Source organism: Tubulanus polymorphus, chromosome 4, assembly GCF_964204645.1.
Source record: "Tubulanus polymorphus chromosome 4, tnTubPoly1.2, whole genome shotgun sequence".
Lineage (NCBI taxonomy): Eukaryota > Metazoa > Nemertea > Palaeonemertea > Tubulaniformes > Tubulanidae > Tubulanus > Tubulanus polymorphus.
In genome coordinates this window covers 22602311-22624980 of record NC_134028.1, presented here as the reverse complement: position 1 = coordinate 22624980, position 22670 = coordinate 22602311, and the positions used below count along the sequence as shown (strand labels likewise).

The 22670-nt window shown below is 41.1% G+C and overlaps 1 protein-coding gene across 3 annotated transcripts; it reads left to right on the top strand.

Moving 5' to 3' along the window:
* The first annotated feature begins 7754 nt into the window (after positions 1-7754).
* LOC141903860 (MAM domain-containing protein 2-like) lies at positions 7755-20779 on the top strand. 3 transcript variants are annotated; one of them, XM_074792210.1, is made up of 19 exons: positions 7755-8075; positions 10150-10225; positions 10474-10603; positions 10944-11116; positions 11646-11861; positions 12388-12579; positions 12688-12840; positions 12950-12967; positions 13716-13812; positions 13909-14074; positions 14525-14663; positions 14997-15014; positions 15704-15796; positions 17161-17241; positions 17519-17727; positions 18155-18260; positions 18691-18843; positions 19463-19749; positions 20052-20779. In XM_074792210.1, the coding sequence occupies exons 1-19, from the start codon at positions 7989-7991 to the stop codon at positions 20133-20135; spliced, it is 2478 nt and encodes an 825-aa protein (XP_074648311.1). In that variant the 5' UTR covers positions 7755-7988; the 3' UTR covers positions 20136-20779. The 3 variants fall into 3 exon arrangements, with proteins under 3 accessions (XP_074648311.1, XP_074648312.1, XP_074648313.1); XM_074792211.1 differs by lacking the exon at positions 12950-12967; XM_074792212.1 differs by lacking the exon at positions 14997-15014.
* The last annotated feature ends 1891 nt before the right edge of the window (positions 20780-22670 follow it).

Sequence of the window (22670 nt, the reverse complement as noted above, 5' to 3'; positions counted from 1 at the left end):
ATGGCGAGGTGTATAGCCACGTGGACTGAACGACCGCCCTAGCTCGTTAAAACATGCAAAAATTCATTTCCACATAGGGCCTAGTAGGATGTTCATAACCTTCAAAAGATGCATTTCGCTGGTATGGAATGTGTTCTCACTAACTTACTATCTTACATTTATTACCTTCTCCTGGTTTCGGTGGACACGGTTCTCCCGAGGGGAGGGGCTTATTGCAGTCTTTAGCATACGGGTCGTACATGAACGCATCCCGGCACGCCATTTCCATGTAAGCCATGTTGAACGACATGCACGTGAGGTAGGAACGACAGTCGACCGGGTTGGCAATCTGCTCGCCGTCTGTCGCGCATGGATCTCCATCTCTGGCTCCACGGCTTCCTGCAAAATTGCGTCAAACGAAATCGTTTAGGTGGAGCATGACATTGGAAATTTGAGCTCAGATTTATACCACGGAATGCATTAACTTGACTGAGAAGTGAATAAATACAATGAAATATACACAATTTATAACCGAGGGGGAGAGAGGGGGAGAGAGGGGGAGAGAGGGGGAGAGAGGGGGAGAGAGGGGGAGAGAGGGGGAGAGAGGGGGAGAGGGGGAGAGGGGGAGAGGGGGAGAGAGGGGGAGAGAGGGGGAGAGAGGGGGAGAGAGGGGGAGAGAGGGGGAGAGAGGGGGAGAGAGGGGGAGAGAGGGGGAGAGAGGGGGAGAGAGGGGGAGAGAGGGGGAGAGAGGGGGAGAGAGGGGGAGAGAGGGGGAGAGAGGGGGAGAGAGGGGGAGAGAGGGGGAGAGAGGGGGAGAGAGGGGGAGAGAGGGGGAGAGAGGGGGAGAGAGGGGGAGAGAGGGGGAGAGAGGGGGAGAGAGGGGGAGAGAGGGGGAGAGAGGGGGAGAGAGGGGGAGAGAGGGGGAGAGAGGGGGAGAGAGGGGGAGAGAGGGGGAGAGAGGGGGAGAGAGGGGGAGAGAGGGGGAGAGAGGGGGAGAGAGGGGAGAGAGGGGGAGAGAGGGGAGAGAGGGGGAGAGAGGGGGAGAGAGGGGGAGAGAGGGGGAGAGAGGGGGAGAGAGGGGGAGAGAGGGGGAGAGAGGGGGAGAGAGGGGGAGAGAGGGGGAGAGAGGGGGAGAGAGGGGGAGAGAGGGGAGAGAGGGGGAGAGAGGGGGAGAGAGGGGAGAGAGGGGGAGAGAGGGGAGAGAGGGGGAGAGAGGGGGAGAGAGGGGGAGAGAGGGGGAGAGAGGGGGAGAGAGGGGGAGAGAGGGGGAGAGAGGGGAGAGGGGGAGAGAGGGGGAGAGAGGGGGAGAGAGGGGGAGAGAGGGGGAGAGAGGGGGAGAGAGGGGAGAGAGGGGGAGAGAGGGGGAGAGAGGGGGAGAGAGGGGGAGAGAGGGGGAGAGAGGGGAGAGAGGGGGAGAGAGGGGGAGAGAGGGGAGAGAGGGGGAGAGAGGGGGAGAGAGGGGAGAGAGAGGGAGAGAGAGAGGGAGAGAGAGGGGGAGAGAGGGGGAGAGAGGGGGAGAGAGAGAGAGAGAGAGAGAGAGAGAGAGAGAGAGAGAGAGAGAGAGAGAGAGAGAAGGAGAGAGAGAGAGAGAGAGAGAGAGAGGAGAGAGAGAGAGAGAGAGAGAGAGAGAAATGAAAGACACCTAGGAGAATTATTGTTTTCCAGCCCCGCGAGCAACGTGTCGAAGGAGGAGAGAGACCCGCACTTCGGGATCGAACCCGGGTCCCGTGCTTATCGACCCAGCACGCTTACGAACTGGTCCCCTTTGCCAGCCTGACGTTTTACGCAACATCGTCAAAAGTGTTCGAATCCGCGAGCGATTAAACAGTGAATGATGGCTCTAACTGCTAGTCGCACGCGACGCTTAAACGATGAAATCGTAGCTGAACTACACCGGTTTCTCGATCATGAAATACGCGTAAAACCATCGAAGAGCAAGTCAGCAATGTTAATGGAAATTCTATTCAGAATTGTATTAGCATTCATCGGCAATTCCTGAAATAACCATCAACCAGTCAGAAGCGGTCGCAAGTGGATTAATGTTGTATCTTTTATTGGCAATAATGATCAATACGCGACGCGATCCCTCACGCTTAAAAAATTTATTAATTCTTATACGAAGGCCGCGATATGAAATTGCTCGTAAAGCATTTCTTTGCCTGCCTGTGACTGCGGCGGCGCTCCTCGGCCTCAGTATTCACGGCGCGCTGTTGTAATGATATAATTGAGCGCGATAGAATTGCGGAAAATATGATACGTGTTTCTGCACGCATTAATGAGCCTTCGATACGTCGTGTATATCGGTGATGTACATTTAGACGGTTAACGGGACCGTTACGGAAGTTTTCGCAGAGATTTATTATATATCGCTGGGTTTGACCAAACCTCCATTAGAAATCTGCATCGGTTATGTGTGTTAACGTAACTTTTAATCGCTGGTGGAACTGGGCTAAATTTGGTACGAACCACTGAATGCACTCCTTAATTAGGCACTTGCCAAATTTGACCAATCTGATCCATCCTCTTCAAGTAATGGCATCGAGACTCATCACGGTACGAAACCGGTACATAAGCCCGAGGGTCGCGCAGCTACACGCAAAGTTCTCACTATTAGCCGATCAGAAACCCCGTTTTATTTTAGCTCGGGTTTTCTAGTAATAGTTAATCTATGAAATTTGCCTCAGCGATTTTATAACGGGCAATCTGATTGGCGCTGCAAGTGTTCGTGCATGTACCTGCGCACCCAGTCTATTATAGTGTGACTGAGTCTAGCGAGGTTCGAATCCCTGCGGATGGTGGACGGGTCTGGTCCGGGCTAAGTGGCCGTTTCGTCACCTTATCATCGCAGCTTGTGAAACGGACCCCTTTGCCCCGAAATGAATGAATAAACCGTTAGCAGTACGACGCAGGCACGCGCGTTCTCCGAGTAGAGCGCGGAAGGACCGGAAGTGCGTGAATGCTTGTTTTACTCCCCGCGCGCAGGTTGTTTCCAGCCTATGAACGCTGGGTAATCCTCGTAGGAAGCTGATTGACAGCGTCGCCGTGTTCTACCGGCTTGAAAGGGTTCATGGCCACGAATAATACACGCTAATGTAATATCAATTAGAAAGATCGCGTTCCGGTGTTTCTCCGCGCGAGAACAAGAGTTCGAAAGGAAATGAACAATCAATGAGTGAGGCTGATTTTCTGATTGATCACAGTTGATCGGTAATTACTGCTTCATTTCCGATCGTTTCATTACAATGAAATAATTTGATTCGCCTTAATTGCGCTGTGGTATCGTGCAGGGATTATCTGGCTTATTTCGTACCGACGATCGGTCGACGATAGCCGTAAAACATTGGCATTTACATCATATGGCAAATGGTAGAGGAGCTTTTTCGAATTGTAATGCATGGCACGTTACAGCTTGGGACTGCCTGTGGGGTTGTTCAGTGGACCCCCCTGAACAAAAAATGACCGCTGCCCAATTTTCATTGTTACCGTTGTTGCCATGGCGATATGACATGTTTTCGTTTATATCCTTTTTTGATCTCAAAATACGTAGGGCGTTGACCCTGTTATTTTTTTGATTGGTAGATATCGTTTGATTTGTTTTGATTTGATGTCCCTTAAAGAAAACCCACCGCACCTGCCGGGATCGAAACAGGGAGTTTGATTTCGAAATCGGAAATCGAAGTACAGATATAGTTGTTAGACATTTGGTCGATTATGCAGAATTTTTTGTTTTGAGATCGAAGTACATGATTCATAAAATGAACATCATTTTCAACAAATACTTTTCATATGAATACATAATCGTCGCAGATATCATATAAAAAGAGAAAGGACAATAGGTAAGCGATGGGGCTGCAAAGCCCAGCAAAAATAAAGTATTTGATTCTTTTAGGCGAATTTATATTCGGAAATAAGATAGTATGTCAGTGGTCGTGCGAACCCCTTGATCTCATGACGTGCACCTTTTCACCTTTTCAAATACAGTCAGATTCGGTGTTTCGTATTGGAAAAAAATGCCTCATTCGCAACTGCGTACACGTTGTATTGCTGTTATTAAGATTGATTACGGGGACAAAGGTTGGATTAACGATAATTGGAATGTTGTGTTCTGTTATAAAGCGACCATAAAACTCCTTGTCTAACAACAACGGCAATTTTATCGTTTTCGTCGGAAAATAATCATAACCGAACTCGCGGAATAATTACCGACAAAAATCCGACTTCTTTTTTCTAACAGAGTCACCCAATGAGGACCCTGACCAGGTTTTGTGGATACGCGTAAGAACGAATAAGGCGAATTTGTGATATTATTCACAAAATTAGAATTTCATAGATTAGAAGCTGAGATTTTTGAAAGTTTTTTGATTATGATTGGCCCCAGGTTTTAATAAAATAGCAGGATCCTGCCCAGATCGAAAAGAACGCGCGTAACAAAAGAGAAGCGGTTCGAGGTAAAATGGACAGCGGTTATGAAGAGCGTGAAAAATCATGGAAAAAATTGGTATTCAGTTCTGACAGCAACTGGCAACCAATGAAAAGGTGGAAATGCAAACACTAGTGTTGTGACGAGCTAAAGCTCGACATAGATTCACCATAGATAGCGTCAACATAGACTGATATTTGTGAAATCAATTTGAAAAAGAGCAATGGTGAGGCCGTCGAGTCGGTCTGATACATACACAAAGCTGTTTAGTCAACAGAATATTCATTCTATCTCATAAATCATATTTTTTTCTGAGCCGTGCTGAATCGGACAGCACTAACACACGTAAAACGTTTTCGTTTAAAATCGTCGCGTGTTTGTAAAAAAGAATCGATCGCAATGTTCAACGGAGGATGTTAAAATTTGATGAAACGCAATCAGTTAATGGAATTCATCGGAACAGTTGTTTCTCTCAGTCGCGGTTTTGAAGGCCGCGTAAACTCGGCGACCGCTGAGAGAATATGCATGTTATTATAGGATTAAGCCTTCGGGCGATGGATACAATGATGAATGGGTTTTTCAGTAATCTGTTTCCTTTCGTGGTAAATAGCGAGTACGTACACAGTCCCGAGTAGGCCGTCGAATGTCGAGAAATCGGAGCATTCCTACTTCATATCAGAACGCTATAGAAACCTATCAAACGAATTACTACGGGAAATTAGAGAGAATTTGTTGTAAGATTGGGTACCCGCAGCGCTACTGTGGCAATTGAGGATTCCACGTATGGCAGGCGAGGATCCGCCAGGAGTCATCTATAGTAGATATAGCTGATCTTCCTCGTTCGGTTTCTTCTACTTTTCAATTGAACCTGAATGATCTTTTCTCTTGAAATGAATCGATTATCTATTAAAAACTTTACCGATATCCGAGTAGAGGAATGAATGTATTGTATATTGGTTGGTGCTGTGATGATATGGATTTAGGAGTCTAAAAATCCATTTCGAAGTTAATTGAAAATTAACTAATTTTGATGACGGATCAATTTTTGTTGTTTTCTGTATTGGTCAATTTCTGAATGTGACTATTTCATAGAATTCCAGTACTGGATATATTTTCTTTCTTATTCCGAGTTGTCCATTGACGGTTATTTCAATGTTGCGCATTTCCCATATACATCTCAAATATATGATAGGGGTACTTTCATCCTAGAGTATACCACCATCGATTGCGGCAGACTCCCCCCTTACTTGCTACCAAACAGTTCATTGAGCCTATAATCTATTCTGAAGAAGCTTCGCTATTTGCTTGATTCTCAATTCGGTGAAATACAGTCGCAGTACTATTTGATTGACGAGCCTATTCAGTACAAATCGTAAACATACCTTCAATTGCTATCATCAAAATAATCAGCAGTTTCTCACGCATTCTTCGGGATTTTTATCCGATTTTCTCTCGAAAAAGAAACCAATTCCCGACGTCAGAATAATCTCAGACCGTGCGAACAAACTAAATGTTTAGAACACCGATGAATAAGAGTTCGTTTCGCTAGCCGCAATTATTACTTTCCATCACGTCAGGCAGGAAATTCTCCATCACTGAAAAATGAAATCGTTCAACGAGTTCAGAGGTTTTTTTGTGGAAGCGACCCGCGCGTTCACGTAAGCACAATCCAAGCGCTAAACGCGGCGTTACGCGCAGCTCGCTGTAACGAGTACCGCGCCGCCTAAGAACGAGTCGTTGCCTCCACACGCGAAGCTGGCAGCCGATCGGTTGGGCGTAAATCACGCTGATCGTGTTTTTTTCATCCTTACTCGACGAGCGACTGGAACCGTTTCGCACGATAAATAGAAAGTAGGCATTTTATCGGTAGAATTTCCGCTACGCTGCTAATTATTTTATCGGCTGTTTATTGGTGTTTTACGTGCCTTACACATTACGAGATTCGTAATTACTCGAACGTACTAGAAAATAGGAAGTTATTACTTATCGGGCGCATCGCGAGGTTTGTCAAAATATCTGACTAAAATATTATTTATATGTGTACTTATTAGTTATAGTGACGTGTGCGATATGAAATGAATGACTTTAACCCGCACTCAGCCCAACTTACAAGTCACTACACACAAACTGACTGAGAAATTCAGTTGGATTAAGATTGCCAATTACAGTTTATTTATTATAGTATTATTGATAATTTACCCAAATTTAGCAAGTAAAACGCTTCCTTATGTTAACAAAAAGAATATCCTAAACCCCGTTTTAAGGATCTAAATTAATTTTCGAGGAATCTTCAACGCTACCATAGCAATCGCGGATTCATATCGGTATTTATTATCATTCTCATCTGTAATTTTCTAATGTAATTGAATTCGTAAATAAAGAATAATAAATAAGTATAATTGACTCCGGTGCTTTGCTTTTTGGAATAAAGCGAATTGGTCTCCCGCGTTGAATTACTTCTGAATCTGTGCTAAAATGGAATTTTTCTCAATAAAAACGAGAATAAATCGGTTTATCGATAGAAACTTCGTCTACCAAACACCGATTAGATATTCAAATCTGATCAATGGATATTTGGTCATTTGGCGGTAGAGCTTTTAGGTTCACTGTCCCAATGGTATGTAATGTTTTACCATCCAATATTCAGTTGATGCCGTTTAACGAAACCTCAAAACGTATCCGTTTACCAAAACATTTACCATCGTAAAATGTGTCTTACAATTTGTTGTTATGTTCTTGTATTCCACCAAACGGTATGTGAACAATTTTATGAATATATGTATTATCAATATTGTAACTTCTCTTTTGTAAAGCGCTATGATTATTTTCTAGTATAGCGCTATGTAAACAAATAAATTATGATAATCATAAAGATGATAAAGATAAAATGATAATGATTATTATCATTATTGTCAAAGCTATATGACTGTTGAAAAAAAAACGTTGGTCTTTCCTAAATCTAATCTTTTTTTCTATTCGCAATGGGCTTTTTACGCTATTATACTGCTCGATATTGACAGCTATCGGAAGGAGAAGTAGAAGTCTCTTTGTTGCGAATTGAAGCCGTACTTTTCCTTCGATTTAAAAAAGTGTGTTTGTCGCTCTGTTTCTCGCGGTACTGTGCCGTGAGCCCGGAAACGGTACAACTCGACATTCGAATGATCGAGAGGCTATTCAGCCGTTGAATGAACGAAATTAAAACTAATGGATCGTAACCTAAAAACGTCGGCGCTCGCTGAAAAACCGAGGGCCCTTTCAGAATCTCGTATAACACGTGTTAGTTTACTTGACTTGATTTAGGAAAACAATTGAACAGCGAGAGTTGCGCCGAGTGCTTTTCGAAGTTAACGTGATTGGCAGATTGTCGGATTATCAGCGAGGACGTTTGTTTGCTGGTGTTTGATTATAGTGACGTGAACGATGCCAATTAATAACTCATTTAGACCGAGATATATGCATGTATATTTGTATATAGTCAGCGCGTTGACTGAGCGTCCTATCAGTATCGACAACACGATTGCTCATTACACACACTCACATCCGAAACGTAATTAAAACAGCGGATTTCAGTTTTGTTATTTGAGCAGCGATGTTTTCTCAGTCCACAATCGTCGTCGTCGTTGTGTTCGTATTAGCCTGTATTCTGTACGAAGCGGATGGATCGATCATCAGAAAGGTACGTAATGAATTGACGATGGCGAAAATAATTCACTTAAAAGCAGAAGCCAAAATCAGCTTCGTTGGAATTGACTTTCTTGTTCGATTTTTTAAAATCTTTTCGGTGATTCACGGACGGGGGGGGGACCTAAACCACCAGGGACCGGTTGCATAGTCATGACTTAGATTTAAGACCAGTTTAAGACCAACTTAGTTCTATAGCCAATCTAACAACTTAATACCGGTCTTAAGATTTAAGACCACTTTTGGACTTAAGTCACGACTGTGCAACTGGCCCCAGAAGATGATGTTTAGCCAAAGTCCGAAACGCCGTCTCTTTATCATTATTACTTGTCATAGATTTAAAAGATTTTTTTATAAACTATGTTCAATTCGTGGGTTTCAAAATAGCGAATTTTATATATTCATAATCATTTGGTTTTTTCTAACGGACGTAATCGTAATTTATTTCTAAACACTATTCTCAAAATGGGAGAAATCCCACAATATCTGTGGTCAAAAATGAAAGGTTCTATTGTAAAATGCTGTATATTTCGAGCAACGTTTTGGCTCTATTGTAAAATGCTGTATATTTCGAGCAACGTTTTGGCTACTATCGGCCATCATCGGGCAACCTTTGTCGTATTATCGTCATACGGTTTGGCTGGAAATATTCACGATCAAAAATAATGAAACCCGCTGAGAAAAATCTCGGTTGAAACCAGGTGAACATTTAATGCGGCGGATTCCGTGATAGATATAAACGATACAGAACATAAATTATTGAATGTAGATAACGTCGAATATACCTGTTGAGGTCAACAGGTTGACAGAAGGACATGAACGCAGCGAACGTCTGCTCTATCGTTTCTATACATCCACGGATGATAAGTTACCTCGATGACGTGAATACGACGAAGAATTAGGGTTAGATGTAGTTTTGGCTATAATGTCGTCGACTTAGCTAACTTTTCAAACTTGGATATAGATATCATCACCTTGCTCTCTCCACACGCGTATGTTCGCTAAAGATCCCACAACCGTAACATTGAAGTATTCAATATTTCATCAGAGAAGTCGCTGTTATCGTTTTTCCATATTTTCATCGCGACATTATGAGGAAACTTGAACCACATTCTATCCCGATTAGTAATATAGTATCGCGCTTGTTATATACTCTACATACTATCGGTTGTAAAATATTTAAGCGCTCGTTAGTAAAGCACGTAATCACCGGGTAGTTAGAGACCCGTTAACGGATTTATCTCATGTCATCGCGTCAAAGACACGCCGTAGTTAATTACTACGGTTTTGTTTGCGCTTGCCGTACACGTAATTTTTGGCCTTCAATTTTTAAAACAGCGGGAACATACAAAACTATATAGAAGAGTACCGCCACCGACCTTCAGAGCTATTCGACAAATTGAGGCCCGACCGGTCTTTAGCTTTGAACCAAATTTCCACGATAAAAACCTAATGTTGATACGATAAGAAAAATATATCGATTTCATGACCAATTTAGTTAAATAAAACGCGTCTTTTATTTAGGAAATGTTAGACTATCTTCCCATCGGCAGGGATAACACGTACTTTTTTTAGCATCGGGCCGTCAAGTGGTTTAGTTCATTTACCATCAGGTTCGAATCCCTATTGAGGGCCGGATTCCTGCCAAGAGATGGATGGATACCAAATTAAAGTTTCCTGGAATTATTTGACGATTCATCGCATCGATTTCTATTGTTTAGAGGGCGTTCTGCATTCATGCTCCGCCAGAAAATTCAACATTCATCGAATATCGACAATGATTGACATCAATTGGCCATTTACAGTGTAATTAACTCAACTGTGCACAGCCCGTATCATCACCACCGAGTCATTATCATATTTGGGAAAATCAAATATCGACACCTAACATTTCGTAGATTGTAAAACAAATTCATCACCCAGTAATATGCAGAGGGAGACCATTACGAATGTCCTTGTTATATAGAGGGCACTTATCAATAGATCTTTGATTTGGAGCTGACTAATCTTCCTGTAACCAGTATCAAACGTGAAGAAGAAGTCAATGAAACAGGATTATTTCTTTTCAGAAACGGAATGCTTTACGGGACTCCCGTAAACTCTGGACGGCACGTATCATACCGTTCGTGTTCAGCCCTTCACTGCGTAAGTTTACTATTAAGCCTTCTATGTTTCTTCCGTACGTAAAGCAATTCACTTTAAAATGAGAAATTCGGAGCGAGTGGTTTGCACGAATGGTTAGAACCCCGTGCATTACTGTAGTGTTCCCGGGCAAGGACACTTATGCTCAGTAGCTCCGTGTTAGAGTGAGCTTCGGCTGACGGCAGTCAACCCCTGGCAAGTGAGGATGCACTGGGTTTTTTAATGATTAACATGAATATCATCTAATACAGGACGGACATATACGCAAAAGACGCTTTTGACGGCAATGGTGGAAATCGGACGGAAAACCTGTTTGAAATTCAAGCCACGCGAGAATGAAGTCGATTATCTTTATTACGACAAATCGTCGCGGAAACGACCGTAAGACAATCTTTGATTTATCGACAATACGAATATTATTTCAGAAATGAAGCAGATACGGTCGCTGTAAAGGCGGGCGTAGGTCACCGGTGGAGTCACAACGGCTTATCGGTCATTGCGACGCGATCCAGCGGTCGCAGAGAATCCCATCGCAGCGAGTACCTGACCTACGCCCGCTCCTCTTGTCAGTCCTTCTCGATCTTTTCTTATAAAACAGCTTTGAACGCGGCATGATCTTTTTTCTACTAGCAACAGATCGTCATAAGATTTAATCCGTATTTTATCTCTAGACCCCGAGGTACCTGGCCCTGACTTATGGATCTCTTTTTTCCTCTAACAGATGTTGGAGCAATGTCGGTAGAATCGGCGGTAAACAAGCTATGGGATTCTATAAAGCGTGCAATTTTCGAGATATCACTCACGAATTGCTGCACGCGCTGGGATTCGAACACGAACATCAGAGGCCGGATCGAGATAGACACATTATTGTTAACTGGAGATATGTGAAAACAGGTAAAACTGACTTATAAACAATTGGCGCGGTAGATAGAATATTCAAATTGATAATGAACCAAAAGCGGCCGCGAAGCGCAATACGCGATTTGCATGCCATTAGTTTCTACATCCCCAAGGTTGTGGTAGTTTTAGGCAATTTCACCGATTCTGAAGCGGTTACGATGGCACACTGAAAGTTTCTACACCACCGGCAACGTTATTAATGGGAATTCCCCATTTCTGAACGATTCAACTAGTGAGGCATTTACAATGATAGTTCCTTCATACCCATCCCATTGTTAGTTTGGTAGGTCACCAGTTATTGTGAACAAACCTCGTCATTTAGCTAATTCTCTTTCTAAGACACTATATTTACAATCTAATGCATCCACAAAACAAAGCGTCATTACATAAAACGCGAAGCCGTACAACACAGCATCGCTAACAAACTCCAGGCGTAACAGCTCTGTCGTATGATGACATATATCATGTAAATCATTCGGTAAAGAAAATTGACCTGGAAATCGACCCATTCGATATTTTTCAGGTTCAAACACGAATTTCGAGAAATTATCGGCAGCGAAAATCGATATGATGGGAGCGCCGTACGACTATCACAGTATAATGCATTATCGGGCGCTAGATGGCAGCAAAGACAATAAACATGCGACTATTCAGAGGAAAGATGGATCTGCCGACTCGTTTTCGAGCAATACGATGACCCCGACCGACATATGGAAAATCAACCATCATTACCGATGTAGTGAGTTGGATTTTATGTCGGACGATTTAGTTTTCAGAGCACAATTTTACCTTAACAATCAATGTTTTGTGCCTTTGAAATATCTACTGATGTTTTTAGCTCTTATTTGAATTCGACAGCCATGTCCTAACTTTAGTAATGGACTTATCAAGCCATCGGTGCTTGCGCGTACTGGCCTCGTTAATTTAGGGTACATAGGTTTAAGTCCTGTCGGCGGCGGGAGAGAATTTTTGGTAAAGTTCGGGGGATTGAGGGATGGAAAATCGCGTAGCTTACGTCAGTGAGACATGATATATGATATCCTTTCCCAGGTTACAATAACGAAAACCCCACAGAAAAGAAGAGTATTCTTTATGAATTTAGGATAAAGTCGAAACGTCGAAAAAAATCATTAACATAAGGAACGATTTCGGACTCCTGAGTTAACTGTATCACTTATTGTCACATGTTTCACCAGTGCCTTTCGAGTTGAAATGCCAGGTCAAGGATTTTGTATTGTTATAAGGAATAATGTCTTTTTTCTTAGATGAGAAGAAGTGCGAACACCCGGGAACTCCGGAGCACGGGATTCTGTACGCTAAGGGTACGGACATAGGAGAGGAGGTCGCCTACGAGTGTAGTCCCGGTTATACTCGTGTCGGCAGTCCTCGTCGCACCTGTCAGTTTAACTCGGAGACTATGCAGTTTCAATGGAGTGGGGAAACACCGAAATGCAAAGGTGACGGTCAATTCATCGGAATTCTAGGCATTTCAGCGTCTATTTAACATTCTAGCGGTTGTAGCCATAATGAATTATGTCTTTAACATCGTTTTGAATCGTTCGCAGACAATGTGCTGATGTACTGCGATTTCGAAAGCGTCGATATTTGCGCTTGGACGAGGGATCCCCACAGTAAAGCTGATTGGGTGCGATTCGCTGGAGAATCACTGACGCAAAACACCGGTCCTGCTGCCGACAACACTCTGAAAACGCACTCAGGTAGATCGTCCCTTAATGAAGCCTGTTACATTTCATTTAATTTATGTTTCAAATTTTATAGAATTTCCACGATTCACTAATTAACGACTGTATTGTCTTTCATACCTAGGTGACCATCACTCTGTAGGTAAACGTAAAATGTTAAGTTTTCAGCACGCCTGCACTAAAAGCATGTTACAATATAAGACTACGTGTATAGAAATTTGCACAAGTTAACCAACCACCCGAAGAGCACGGCTGGGGCGGATCCATGAGCTCATTTTGAGGAACTTGTCATATCCTAAATGGACACTGCGATGTCCAAATAGGCAATATCAGACGCACTCCCTCACTGAAATGCTACACATTGTTTTGTTGATGAAACGAAACAGGGCATTCAAAAAAAGATTTGGTATGGACTTGTACCATCATGTTTCACAAGACAGTCCGCTTGGATCCACCCCTGGCACGAATCATTGTCCTCTTAAGTCGTATGTGTAAAACACTTATCCGGAAAACATGGCTGCCTTAGATGTCCTTTCTGAAATTACCAAACCACGTGCGAGTATTCAATGGTTGTCAAGGTGGTAAATCAAAGGGTAATAAGCTAATGAAAATGAAACCTTAGTTCTCTTCATCGGCTGGGTCATTTTGCAAACTGCAATAAAACCTGTAATCAGTTCATTTCTATAGCTGCCGGGTCTGTTGAGCTTGGTCGTGATATTTTAAAAGGTGGCCGGTCGGGTCAGCTTTTAATCGTATAGCCGAAATGGAGAACAAGGTATCAATACTTAGCCGTACATATCGCCATGTTTTCTGGAAGGGCATGCAGGTGTGGCGACGAAAAACAACCAGGACTTGTCGAACTGTTCAATTTTTACAAATCTTCTTTCTAGGCTTCTATATGTCATTCGATTCAACGGACGGACAAATCGGTGACACGGCCAAATTGAAATCAATCATGTTACCGTCAACTAACGCTCTTGACCTATCGTAAGATGATTCAATCGAAACTTCGATAAATAATACAGAACGTTTGTCTTTACGATCTTAAGTACTAACTGTGGATGTTTTCATGTATCTATTCAGATTTTACTTGCACATGTGGTGTAAAGCTGTCGAGCATTGCGGTCAATTTTCGGTGTATTTGCGCACGGAAAGCGGAACATCCGAACAGTTGTTTTATACGAACAAAAACCAAGGGCAATCGTGGAAACGAATCGAAATACAGTTGACATCCCGAAATCCATTTTGGGTAAGAAGCGTCCTTATACCATGTAGGCCTAGTAAAAGGGTCCCGCGGCCAGTTCAGCCTTTTACAGCAGTATCTGGGCGACATTTTTAGGGGTTGGCACTCACTGGGGCCACGTGTTGAAATTACGTCACATTCATGGCCAAACACGACAAACAACTAGCAGTTTGTAAATCCCGTGATTGTATTTTGTTGTTATGTCTGGCAAGTATCCAACACCAGTCGGCAAACAAACTATGACATCAAGTGCAACTCGTCTATCGTAGTCCTACTATCATTTTTTTGACGATTTTGGACTATGATTGTTATACAATTTCTTCTTCTTTTCGGGATAGAAATTGACAAACAGTGTCACTATCGATAGTGCCACAATTCATGACTTAGTTAGGCCATGAAGGTACGGGTATCTATAAGCGCTTTATTAAGTGTCAGTTTTTCTCGTTTTTTTTTCAGTTAGAGTTCGTAGCCACGCGAGGAAATAGCAACGTCGGTGACATTGCCATTGATGACGTCCTCCTTCAACTCCACCGTCAGATGACGGCCGATAGCTCGGATTCAATCTCTACCACTTCTATAGACCCACCACCTATAGGTTCGTTTGTCCGATGTACAAACAAATCTGATACATATCTGGCGGTGTCCTGACCTAGTTTGTCATACGTATGTAGCTGGTACCGGTATCATGACTTTGTATGGTCCCTTTTTACTCCAATTTTTTATTCCAATGAAATCTCCTACCAAATTACCATCTGCCGTTCGTTTAAGTTAGTATCTAGAGGGCAGCACCTTACTATTTGCGAAGATCCGGTGCTGGCAATACGATAGGTCGTTCCTCTACCCGGCAGCAAAAAGTTTAAATTACTTCTCAGATTCGCAGTTCTTTTAATACATCATGTGACTATCATTAATTATGCAATTTTCATAGGAACCGGACTCATCGAAGGTATATTTTCATTATTTTCCACATGTTCTCCCTTCCAACTTCTTCAGTGGAGCCAACCTTTCAACCTGAGGGTCGTCGATTCGAGCCCGATGCCTGGTGATTTATTTTAACCCCCTGTTTTGTTCCCGGCAGGTGTGTTGGGTTACTAATGGACACCAAACCAAAGTCAAATCAAATAAATCATTCAAATTAATAAGAGGAACAATCATCATTATTTCAAAATTAAAAAAAAAAACAAACAAAATCATCTGTTCGGTCATTGCTTACAGCACATTCCCGCGGTAAGGTGGACCCTTGCGACAACCTCAGCGACGCGTGTCTACGTGCCGTTTCACAGAGTGATTGGAAGTCGTAGAGAAAAAGTCATGCAATTTTTAAGTGGTTTAGTGAAGTGGAACTCCGAGCGCAGTTGCACAACGATAACTTGAGACAGTTGGTCTTGCGACGACAATTCAATTCAATTCAGAATTTATTCACTAGATAATCATACCAACGATTGAGGGTGAACAGTATATAAAATTACAAAAATGTGTAAAAAGATTGAATATGCAAAAATTAGCGAAATGTGCTGTGAAAACAAGTGCTGTCCCTGTCCGTGCAAGTGGCGTCTTGTGGTCGATATTGATCGTTTATTCGGGTTACACTTCATATCCTTACGTGTGAGACATACTTGATATCGACTCTTTCAGCCGGCTGTGACTTCGATGCCAATACACTTTGTGATTTCCACTCTACAAAAAGTGATTTCGAATGGAAACCTTTCACTGACGTTGACGAACCGGGTAAGCTATGAGTGAAAAATTGTCAATTCTACGTTGAATTTTTTTGTGACCAGGTACCCATTTTACGGTTAGATCTACCCCCAAAGCGGTACTCGAATGTGTATTTTCATTGTTTTCCATATATTTTCCCTTCCAATTTCTTATAAGATTTCGGTGGAGCAAACCTTTTAATCCGAGGGTTGATTGGAGCTCATTTTACGGTAGATCTGACCCCAACGCGCAATTTTTTTATTTCATTTTTCACCCGTCAACCCACTGAGCGCTGCTACTCGAAACGTATAGCGGCTTTGAGGTTCCTTTCGCCCTTAACCCTCTGAACGCCGTTCAAGGGAGGAGGCCTGCCACCGTCAAGATTCAAATTCGTGATATCCGTTTTGACCAGACTAGTGGCCGAAAGCTGAAATTGCTAGGCCAATACAACCCTATTCATTCATAAATGCTGTAGTCAGAATATTGTGTGTCGTGCATCTGCTTGAACTGAGGCTCGATATCTTTTTATCTGCATCGTGTCAATTTCCCCCTTGATATACATATGGATTGTTCTTATCTATAATTGTACAAATGTTTTTAGATATATGCTGCAAATGTTTTATAGTGTAAAGCGCTTAGATTATGATTTTTAGTTAAGCGCTATATAAGAAAATAAATTATTATTATTATTATTATTATTATTATTATTATTATTATTATTATTATTATTATTATTATAATTATAATTATAATTATAATTATAATTATAATTATAATTATAATTATAATTATAATTATAATTATAATTATAATTATAATTATAATTATAATTATAATTATAATTATAATTATAATTATAATTATAATTATAATTATTATTATTATTATTATTATTATTATTATTATTATTATTATTATTATTATTATTATTATTATTATTATTATTATTATTATTATTATTATTATTATTATTATTATTATTATTATTATTATTATTATTATTATTATTATTATTATTATTATTATTATTATTATTATTATTATTATTATTATTATTATTATTATTATTATTATTATTATTATTATTATTATTATTATTATTATTATTATTATTATTATTATTATTATTATTATTATTATTATTATTATTATTATTATTATTATTATTATTATTATTATTATTATTATTATTATTATTATTATTATTATTATTATTATTATTATTATTATTATTATTATTATTATTATTATTATTATTATTATTATTATTATTATTATTATTATTATTATTATTATTATTATTATTATTATTATTATTATTATTATTATTATTATTATTATTATTATTATTATTATTATTATTATTATTATTATCATTATTATTATTATTACAGATCATGTAAGAACGTACGCCGTCGCCTCGAAGAACGTGACGAAAGAAGAGAAAGCGCGAATGAAGCTGATACTTACTAACACTGCAAGTATAGACGACAATTCCTAGATTAGCGAAGTACCAAAATCAAATCCAAAAAGACCTATGCCCAGTTTTATAGGCTGGTAATAACTTTAACCCAGGGGTTATCTCAATTAAAAATGAATTGAGTTAGAGCCCCGGGTTAAAGATAATACCAGTCTATAAAACTAGGCCCTAGTTTTTAGAGGTTCTATAATACGACGGTTAGAAACTTGCCTGACTCTAATTTTGATTCTTAGTTTAGGATTTTAATATATCACCGTCGTTTCGTTATCTACAGAATCTAAGAGCCTCCGCTACATGCATCCAGTTTTCGTATAATTTTCGTGATGTTGGTGACGATTATGGCCACGTGAACGCCGATCTTCAAGTGTGGGTGACGAATACGAACAAGTCGAATAAGATATGGAATTCTCATAATAGAGGATTCAAAGAAGGGAACTGGTATACGAAGCTTATCGAGGTCTCATTGTCTTCAGATTCAGAGGTACGAATGCGGCCTATATTCCACGTTGATATTAGGATATATTCGATAGCCGTGATTTCTCACACGCGGAGATGATTCGGCCCGGACCTGACCTGGTCTGAGTCAAATTTGGTCGGTGCCTAATTAGAAAGCGAATTCGTACGTTAATCAGTCGATCATTACTAAAATGCTGTCAAAACGATGCTGTGGTGAGTGAGGTGAGCCACGTCCAGATCCGATTCCCCATGCAATGATTTAACATGGTTCAATTTTGGCAAAGGCCTGGTCCGACATTTTTTGGTTGGGCCACAATTTGGTTCACGTCAAAGAAGCGCCATTTGGACCCATTTGGTATCGGAGTGCACGGCTGGCCCGAGCTAAAAACGCCCGTACGGTCGCAGATGATATCGAAATAATTGAGATTTTGTACATTATTCATTGGATACAGATAATATTCGAAGCTGTTCTTCGACCCGGCTCGAATAAAGGAATCGGCCTCGATGATGTAGAGATTCGAGATGGTCCATGCAGTTTTGATTCGAAACCATCGTTGGGTAGGTCTCGCCCCTATAGCAAAATACATCTTTAGCTTTGAGTTCTCATCATTTATAGAATTTGAGAAAATCTTAAATGTGAAATAAACCCGGTTATGGAAAAGAGATGCGTACAACAAATTATCTGGGTCCAGTTTCACAAAAAAGTAAAACTCAAATTTTTGGTGTAATCGCCATTGGTTACTTCATGTTTTCAATGAGGACAACAATTCAAACTTAACCGATTTAGGCTTGAACCTTTTCGTGAAAGTGGGTCCTGATTTTCAGTCTTTTGGGAAATTTAGTAACCCCAAGCCAATAGACGTGCGTCGCCCATGTCTGGAATCCGGTCATAATCATTTAGTTTCTTGGGTACGATATGGCCAATGGTTAGCCTGGTTTAAGTCGAGTATTCTTAGATCTATATTATGGTCATCACGTCTTATTGTAGCATTGGTGAAGTTTGATTGTACTTTTGACGAGAATACTTGCGGCTGGGACAGAATGTTCGATTCCAACGTTAAATGGGTCGTGTCTAATATGGAAACGGATATGCCGAAAACGGGACCCACGGCTGATCACACGACGAATGAAGAAGGATCAGGTAGGTTGATTAAAACTATTTCTTTATAAAGGCATTTAGAGGAGTGGGCGTGGCATCCTCCCCCGGCAGGGATGCGAACCTGATGGCATCGAGTCAGCCACGATACGCAACCCTGCCACACTAGACCGAGTCATGCGCAGCTAGCTACACGCGCAGCTTAGAAGATGTCATGCCAAGATATTTTAGCCCGGCTTTTCCATGAAATAGTTCTTCCGTGAAATTTATCTCAGCGATTATACAACGAGCAATCTGATTGATGCCGCAAGTTTTCGTGCGGGAAACATGCGCGTGTACCTGCGCACCAGGTCCAGTATGGCTGAGTGTAGCGATGCCATCAGGTTCGAATTCCTACCGAGGGAGGATGAACGGGCGGGTGGTATAACCATCGGTCGTTGGTATTATCTATCCGGGATGCGAGGGTTCGAGTCCAAGTGGTGACTGTTTTTCGTCGTTAAACGGGGCAAAGAAAACACTTACCTAGTGCCCTGTGGTTGACACTTATCGGGTCGAGGGATAAGAAGTGATTATCTAATTCGAATTATCTTACGAATCAGTGTATCATACCGGTAATAAATTCACGAACTTTCGAACAATTTTTTGCTTTTAATTTCTTTTAAAGGCTATTTCGTCTACTTACCGGCGATAGATGGAAATAAAGGCGACAAAGCGAGATTTCTGTCGCCATCTTTACCTGCAAATAAACGTGGCTATTGCTTCACATTCTGGTATCACATGTACGGCTCGCAGATGGGGAAGTTTGCCGTTAGGTGTCGCGTCGTCGCGAATAAAAAACCCTGGGAGCAGGACGACGATTACGGCAAAGAAATATGGGCGAAGTCCGGCAACCAAGGCACTAGCTGGCAATCCCAGAACGTTTTTATCAATCCGAACGCCAAGTCGCAGGAGGTTAGTGTGAAGTCGAGATTCATATAAGGCAATACGAGTTTATCAAATTATTTGATATCTTATGGAGCTTTTGATATATCCAGAGATAGAAAGTTACCTCGATGACGTGGTAAAAGGTTGAGGTTAGTTTAGGCCATGATGTTGTAAATTTGAATAGCTTTCATCTGGTCCTTCGTGGATAAATAATCAACCAAGCGTAGTAAAAACATCCATAGGTGGCAGCAATGAGTGGAATTAAACCACTTAACGTTAATACATGTAATTGTTTTGGTGAACTCGTGTAAACGTTCGAACTGTTTCAGATAATACTTGAAGGTACAATCGGCAAAGGATTCAAAAGTGACATGGCCTTTGATGACGTCAGCATTGTTCCGGGAAGTTGTTAGATATACCGAGCGAGCATCAATCAAGATATTCAATTCGCGATGTAGGTTCGAAAAACTTGATATTATATATCGTTGTAGAAATTACATTCAATTTTTTTTTTCATTTTCGTACCGAGGTACCTCACCGTTTTTCGCAGAGGTTGCGTATGTATTTTTCTTGTTTACGATATGAGAATTCTGCCGTCGGAAGAGAAGGCTCAGCCTGTGAGGGGGAGACGCGTGGGAGTTGAGAGGTGTCCGATCGTGACATGTGAAAAACGAAACTATCCAAGTAATCAGCGAGTATTTTGTCTGCAAAGGAGGTAGAATATTGCGGCTCGAATGTCCCGACAAGTGTAATGAATAACGCGTGGGCAGTTTATCAGTCGTTTATCCGTCATTTGCCGCTCGAGAAATGAGAAATTGAAGTTGTTTCCTACGGTACACGATTGTTATCTATCGCCGACGATATTTTCACAAATTTGGCGACGGCGATGATTTCGAAGAGCGCGCGTCGTTCACTGGAAAGTACGACGACATTTGACTTAGAAGTACGAACGGTGTAAGTTTGTTGAGCGTATCGACACTTGGTAGCGTTATAGAAGTACGTACCTCAAAATCTCCCGATTTTACTAACAAAAACACCTTCCGTATTAAAGGATTAATGAATGTGATCTCTATACATACAATGTACTTCTATTTTATTATCTATTATCATTATTATTATTTTTTCAGGTGCAGTGACTTGTACAGCCTCTAGGCTTTCACTGCTTCCTTCATTTAACTGTTGTTTCTCTTCACTATTGTCGTTATTATATCTTTTACTTTAAGTTAAATGAAAAATAGATTATTATTATCTCACGTCAGATACGTTTATTCTTTTCTACTACCTCCATCGCCCCCCCCCCCCCCTCACCCCCACATACTGCAGTTGTACCGACGAGTTTCCACTCGCCCAAAAGAGGTCCGAGTCGGGAAGAAACTCGGACATCGATGCTGAATACAGAGGTGAATTCATCTCCATTCACCTTGCTATGCACTTGCAATGTCGGCTGTAAAACGAATCGTGAGCGATTAAACGACGAAAGTTTGAAACTACGCGGAAAGTAGTCTCTCCCGACGGCTAAATCGAAAAGATGCGGGGGCGAGCTATTGTTTGAACGGTTCTCCCGTAAATTATTCACATTTCAAATGACACGAAATAATCTGTAATATCGTGTTTGATATGAATATTTCATACCTCGCGGGGTGTACAGTGGGTCGATTTTAATCCGATTTGCTCGTATAATTCCGAGTTCGTTGAATTCGTAAGTAATGAATAGGCGGTTCAGTTCTAACCAAAGTCAGCCGGCTTTCTCTTAATTAAACTATACGGTTTGGTTTTTTTCTAAGCCGATCCTGAATTTTCTTAAAGGTCACTTTTAACTAATGATTACAGCTGAAGCGCCGACTTCAGATAAACTTACTTAAACTTAAAGAATCGTGTTGGCTGATGACAGACTTTTCAGAATATAAAACATGAATGATTTTTTATTTCGATCGAGCAATATTCAAAAAACCCACAGTTGCCTGATAGGTTGCTCTGACATATCGAGTTTAGATAAACCATATACTCTAAAAAACGAAAAGTCCATGGATAAACTCCGAACCTGCATGTTATTATAAGTAACTCAAAAACCTCAGTACGTCGGTAAGATAATACAAGTATTTAGAATCGTGTTAGATTAAGCGCGTTATAATCACTATGGTTTCGGGCTTTGCTTTTAAATTACTTTAATCTCGCATTACTTTATACCCTAGTTAGTCTTGTGCCTACTTTGTTTTCTGGTTTTTGTTGTTTGATAACTTTAATCGTAATCTTTTTCCGATTCTTGTATAAATATTCTGTTATGTCAATTTGTTCTAAGTACGCCTGATGATGGCTAATAGCATTTAGCCGAAACGTTGCTCGAAATATAATCATTTTAATATGGAACTTTCCATTTTTGGCTGAATGTATTGTGGGATTGCTCTCGTTATCTTCATACACGGTTATAGTGTATCTTCTCGTCTCACTAAGCGTGGAAGCACGTCATGTAATGTGTAAAAAAGTATGTTAGACGACGAATTGATAGAATTGACAGTATCACAATGTATGTATATCCAATATTCCTGGCGTAGAGTTTAACACGCTGTGGCACCTGTTGCCGTGGTTGGTCTGATTTTTAAAAAATTACCTTTTTACAAAAAAAGACACGTTAAGCGTGATAAGTCGGCCGTGCGAATACAAGCCCCGGTTGTGCTCGTCATTTTTTTGTTCCTATCTATGTATTCCAAAAACCGCTCTCACGCGCACTAGCAATTCATTCACACAAAGCTGTCGAATACGCGTAAGCGATCCGATTGGTATCTGTTGACAAACGCGGGTCACCGCAGTATTTCGTTTCAGCCAATAAGCGACGACCCGCGTACGATTCATTTGCGTTTATATACGAGCGCCGGCGGGATGCCCGTTTGACAGCACGGCGTCTGAGAACAGAGAGAGAGCGCAGGATACGCGTCTTTCAGCGTTCAGAG

Bases quoted from the DNA above. Each gene is read 5' to 3' on its own strand.
- LOC141903860 (XM_074792210.1), top strand. From the start codon at position 7,989: ATGTTTTCTCAGTCCACAATCGTCGTCGTCGTTGTGTTCGTATTAGCC. The intron at 8,076-10,149 runs GTACGTAATGAA...ATTTCTTTTCAG, and splicing joins ATGGATCGATCATCAGAAAG to AAACGGAATGCTTTACGGGA. The intron at 17,728-18,154 runs GTACGAATGCGG...CATTGGATACAG, and splicing joins CATTGTCTTCAGATTCAGAG to ATAATATTCGAAGCTGTTCT.